The following is a 5,564-nucleotide window of genomic DNA, read 5'->3' as shown; positions in this document are numbered from 1 at the left end:
GCATCATCTCATTTTGCATCTCTCTCTCACAATCTCTGACAAGCCCCCACAACTCGCATTTCTTCCTCTCAGTCACCTTCTATGGCAAATTTGATCCTTAAGCAATCTCTAATCATAATCCTAGTCATATTTTCACCACCAATCCTAAGTTCCCAAGCTCGAATCCTCCATGCATATCGTGCCGCGTCCATGAGCAATATGGACAGTCAGGTTCTATTACGAGAACTCGGGTTAGATCTCTCTAAGTTCAAAGGTCATAACGAGAGGCGTTTTTTAGTGAGTTCCGACAGGGTTTCACCAGGAGGTCCCAATCCGCAACATCATTGAATGGTCATTACCTATATAAAAACTTTTCCGAAGATCCAAGCACTAATAAATGTGATTGAACCATGCAAGTCATATGAATGAATATCGTTATTTCTGTGTTTTTCACTTCTCTGTCTTTTTTGTTTTATTAACCTTACGTACAATTTTGTTGTATCAAGGTTTTGGTATTCTTGTACCACTTTACCTTGACACATCAGGCTTTTTCTCTGTACGTTTTCTTGTGTCTCCAATGAGTTACCTTTAATGTAACAGAAATTGGCTAATAATTAATATTTCCGTGCAGAAAATCATAACACAGTTTTTGTAAGTGTTATCTTTGATAAAAAAAATAAAATGAATCTTTATAATAACCTTTTTTAAACGCTAAACCTAAAAATATGTAAGTGGGAACCAAAAATCACTCTCTCGGCCAAACATTTGGTAAAATTTCACTAAAACTCACTTTGTTTCCTTCGTACACTATAAACTTTAGACTTTTTTGACCAAAAAAAAAATTTAGTCAGAACAAAAAAAACCTCTAACCCTAATCGATTTGTCCAAGCCTTTGTAAAAACCAAAACGAGACCTCTACTCCTGAAAACCCTAGATCTACATATCTCTGTTTGTCTTGTTTCTTATTTAGTCTTCCTCTTAGAAAATCCCTAAATAAATCTCTCTCTCTCTCTCTCTTTTCATATCAATGGCGGATTTTGATAAACTAGATAATGGAGGAGGAGGTGGTGGAGGAGCCGACATTAAAGACGACGGCGGTGGCGGCAGAGGAGAGGTTGAAGAGAGGGATAGGCTAACGGAACTTGAAGGAATCTCTGTGTTGGATTTCGATCTGCTTTGCTTGAGGGTTGCGCTTCAGACTCAGGGGAAATGGAGGAAACTCGAGAGCTTGGAGGGTGACGATGCGACGGAGGAAACGGCGGCAGCATTTTGCGGCTTTGCGACGAAGGTACAAAATTTTATGATGAAAAATCTGTTTTGTTGAAGATTTGGCTTAGTGGGATTACAAGACAACCTTAGGAACAGAATTGGAGATTCTGTAGTACAGAGAGAGAACTGTAGGAAGCATTTGCTGTTGTGAGAGAAGCTTCAAGGAGAGTTCTTAGACTCAGACCTTTCGATGTGCAATTAATAGGTAACACAATCTTGGTGGAATTTAATCTTATGGTTCACTTTTAAGACTGTTGATTGAGTGAAATAGAACTCTCTATTTGGTTTAATTTGCAGGTGGTATGGTTCTCCGTAAAGGAGAAATAGCATAAATGAGAACTGGTGAAGGGTAAACACTTCTTGCCATTTTACCAGCTTATTTGAATGCATTAAGTGGGAAAGGTGTTCATGTGGTTACAGTCGATGGTTATCGGGCTCGGAGAGATTGTGAATGGGTTGGTCAAGTTCCACGATTCCTTGGATTGAAGGTTAGTCTAATCCAACATATGTCTCTTTCTCTCAACTTCTTGGTCAATGTGATCATTATCTTCGTTGTTCGTTGTGTGTTGTTTTTCTCCTTTTTATAGATGCTTTATCCATTTTGTTACATTTATAGAGAATATGACACCTGAACAAAGAAAGGAAAACTATTTACGTGACATCACATAGGTCACCAACAGTGAGCTTGGATTCGATTATCTGAGAGAAAATCTTGCCACAGAAAGTAATTCTTGCTTTATATTTTATATAAATTTTCTTTGAATGTCATTGCTGAGTTACTTACTGAATGTACAGAGAGTGGAGGAGCTCGTCTTGAGGGATTTCAATTATTTTGTTAGTCATGAAGTTGATTCCATACTAGTTGATGAAGCAAGGACTCCTCTCATTATCTCTGGGCCCATAGAGAAACCTAGTGATCAGTATTACATAGCTGCAAAGATTGCTTCAGCCTTTGAGCGGGATATATATTACACTGTAAGACTCTGCAGTTATTCCTGTTGTAGTATAAATTATTAAGTGGAGTTAGCAATTACTTCAGACAGGTGAATAGGTTTTCTTCTTAAGTTTTATTTGTAGAAGGTGAAATAGCTGCTTGGTGGAAACCCCTAGCGTATGCTGAAGACACCTTCCAAGTTATGCTTATAAGGTGAAGAAGAAGTAAGTGGTTGTGGGATTGTGCTGGAAGAAGAAATAGAGATCAGCTGGTGCCCTATTAAGCAAGAAGAGGAGCATTTGGATGATGATTGCTCTGAAAGGCGGTAAGCTTTAGAAAAGAAACTTTGTTTGATCTAGTTACTTTATTGTGTTTAATAGAATAGAGGGGAAGTTTGTTTCTCTTTGTCCTTATATCATAAATTAGTACTCTTATTATGTAAGAGTAGAGCAGTTGATATTTTTGTATAAGATTTGGTTTGGATTAATATTAGTAAGTCTTGATATGTTTTTGTGGATTTTTTATGAAAATATATATTTCAATTTATATTGTTTGACCAAATAATATATTTATATAACTATATATAAAAAGAATATAGAATGCAAAATATATTATATCAACAATATATAGCTATAATTGACAAAACCATAGTACAAATATTTCGCTACTATTAATTATAATATGGCAAATAAAAAATGTTGCCAATAATCTTAGTATAGCCATAAATAACGCTATTATATAGAGACAATTAATAGCATTAGGAAAAAACACTATTGTATATGTCCCCTCTAAGATAGCACCGGCAAACACAGCGTTTACGAAATCGTTATCGAAACGATATGATAGTGTTATTCGTGTGCTAAGAATACACATATTTCTTGTAGTGTGAGCTTTACAAAAGATAGAGAAACATATTGATTGAAATTACCCCTTCAGAAAGAAAACGATTATTTTTGCAAATAGATGTTTTTTTTTTGAATAAAATGTAAAATTTATTCGAAAAAACGTTTTTACATCAAGTGTTTCTTTAGCTTACAACTTGTTAAAAAAATAAATCAGAAAACAGAGGAAAAACCTTTCTTAGTGTGTAGCAAACCAAACCTCCATACATTTATCATACCCTCCATCAGCTATGGAAGCTATTCTGTTACGAACGTCCTTATCCAATCGCTTGATAAGCTGGGTAGGAGGAATTGCAGTTTCCCCATGTCGCATGTTATTGCGTTCTCGCCAGATTGAGTGTACTAGAAGCTGGAAGGTGTATCGCAATAGGAACAAACGGACCTTGTCCAGTGACGTGTCCGTGAGTAAGTTGAGAAGAATAGGCCAATCCGTAGAGAAGTGACATTCCAGGATCTTTGAACTGAGAGCAGACCAGACTTCCCATGAGTAAGGACAAGTGAAGAACAGATGGTTTCTAGTTTCCATTGGATCTTGGCAGAACACACAAGAGGTGGGAGCTCCGGTGTTCCAACCCAACATTCGATCACCTGTGGACAATCGATTCTTTATCGCTAGCCAAGTAACAAACGCAAACTTTGGTGTTGAGTGATGGAACCATAACCCTCGATACCAGTCTTGTAGTGTATATTGTCTTCGTATAGCCTTCCACACGTCCTTGGTGGAGAAAGTTGTTGTAAATCGATCTCCTGATCCTTTCCAAAGAACCACATCCGCAGTATCAACCAAACCCTTGGTTCGAATTGCCTTGATACATGCTTCCATTTCATTGAGATGATCTACGTGATGATGTCGTCTTCTATGAGTCAACAACACCTGTGCCAAGGTTGCATCAGTGCTAATACCCATATCAATGCAGCCTCGATGCCCTGTAATCGCTAACAGAGGACCCAGTGGTGACCAGTTATCATGCTAGAAGGAAATATGTTGCCCATTTCTGACTTCATACTTGACAAACCCATAAGCAAGACTACGATATTTGAGCAATTTTTTCCACATCCAAGAGCCTAGAGTAGAAGTCTCACTTAGCGACCAAAAGGAACCCTTACGTAGTAAGTACACTCGCAACCATCTTGTCCACAATGAGTCTGAAGACAACAATCTCCAAATGGGTTTTAAACAACTCACCTTGTTTGCTTCTTTTAACGAACGGAGACCTAATCCACCCTCCTCATTTGGAAGACAGACTTCAGACCACGACACTTTGGCTTTCTTTGTGTTCAGCTCAAGACCAGACCACAGAAATGCACAACACAGACTATCGATTTCTTTAAGGCAAGCACTAGGTAGGCGAAAAGCAGACATCCAAAAATTGGTGAGTCCTTGGATTACTGAACTTATGAGTTGCAATCTCCCCGCGAAAGAGAAGTGACGAGCCGTCCAACTACTAATCTTGTTGCGGATTTGTTCAATCAGAGGACTATAATCCCGTGCAGTCATTTGCTTAGTTAACAAAGGCAAACCAAAGTACCGGACCGGTAGAGAGCCTGAGGCGAATGGGAAAGAACGAAGAATGTTCTCCCTCTCAGTTTCTCTAACCCCAACCATGTATAATGTGGACTTTTCAAGGCTAATTTTTAACGCTGAGAACTCTGCAAACCGATCAAAGATTTGGAGAATGCCTTCAATCGAAAGCTTGGTCCCATCTGTAAACACCAATATATCATCAGCAAAACACAAGTGAGTTAGCTGAATATTTTGACAACGAGGGTGATAACCAACTCGTCTCTCCAACGCATCCTTGTCAAGTAGTGTAGACACAACGTGCATACAAATGACAAAGAGGTTAGGGGATAGGGAGCAGCCTTGACAGAGTCCTCGTTGGTTCTGACCCGTAAGTTCTCCATTCACTTGTACTGAGAAGGAAGCCGTGGTAACACACAGCTCAATCCAGCGAATAAAGCGTGGGGGGAAGTTCAAAGCTGATAGAGTGTTGATGAGAAAGGGCCATTGGACCGAATCAAATGCTTTGGATATGTCGATCTGTATTGCACTCCGGGGAGAGATCATGTCTGTGTGATAGTCTTTAACTATCTCGGATGCGAGCAAGACATTTTCCAGCAGGAGACGATCCTTGACATAAGCGGATTGATTCGAAGATATAAAAGCCGGGAGGAGTTTTTTTAGCCTGTTTGCGAGTACCTTTGATATGACTTCATATATTATGATAATATGAGACTGAATGAATTGTTATTGATGTGAAGGATACACTTTATACACATACATATTCACAAGAATGGGAAGAGAATATTTGTACAGTAAATGAGAATAAACCATAGGAGAGATTTGTATCAATCAAATCTTCCTTTACATATATGAACATTCCTTAACATCCTCCCTCAAGATGGTGGGCCTTTAGAGACACCAATATTGTCGCGTAGAAGTAGAAACTGAGGACGACTGAGAGGTTTGGTTAGACAAT

The 5,564-nt window shown here is 38.6% G+C and overlaps 2 protein-coding genes and 1 long non-coding RNA gene across 3 annotated transcripts; 2 read left to right on the top strand and 1 right to left on the bottom strand.

Moving 5' to 3' along the window:
• Positions 1-588, top strand: LOC109124907 (CLAVATA3/ESR (CLE)-related protein 5-like). The gene has a single exon (XM_019227537.1). It carries the CDS (start codon positions 82-84, stop codon positions 325-327), a length of 246 nt encoding a protein of 81 aa, XP_019083082.1. The 5' UTR covers positions 1-81; the 3' UTR covers positions 328-588.
• Positions 823-2,692, top strand: LOC104700364. Its single transcript, XR_753561.2, has 5 exons — positions 823-1,453; positions 1,546-1,736; positions 1,865-1,972; positions 2,044-2,223; positions 2,314-2,692. It is a non-coding gene; the product is annotated as an uncharacterized LOC104700364 (long non-coding RNA).
• Positions 3,263-5,152, bottom strand: LOC104704326. Its single transcript, XM_010420434.1, has 2 exons — positions 4,271-5,152; positions 3,263-4,054 (listed from the first exon to the last, which is right to left on the bottom strand). Exons 1-2 carry the CDS (start codon positions 5,150-5,152, stop codon positions 3,263-3,265), a joined length of 1,674 nt encoding a protein of 557 aa, XP_010418736.1.

Source organism: Camelina sativa, chromosome 7 (assembly GCF_000633955.1).
Source record: "Camelina sativa cultivar DH55 chromosome 7, Cs, whole genome shotgun sequence".
Taxonomy (NCBI): Eukaryota; Viridiplantae; Streptophyta; class Magnoliopsida; order Brassicales; family Brassicaceae; genus Camelina; species Camelina sativa.
This window is presented reverse-complemented; position numbering and strand designations above follow the sequence as displayed.

Coding starts and splice junctions, on each gene's coding strand:
- LOC104704326 (XM_010420434.1), bottom strand. CDS start 5,152: ATGATCTCTCCCCGGAGTGCAATACAGATCGACATATCCAAAGCATTT. Junction 4,055..4,270: donor CGTTAAAAGAAGCAAACAAG/GTGAGTTGTTTA, acceptor ATTTCCTTCTAG/CATGATAACTGGTCACCACT.
- LOC109124907 (XM_019227537.1), top strand. CDS start 82: ATGGCAAATTTGATCCTTAAGCAATCTCTAATCATAATCCTAGTCATA.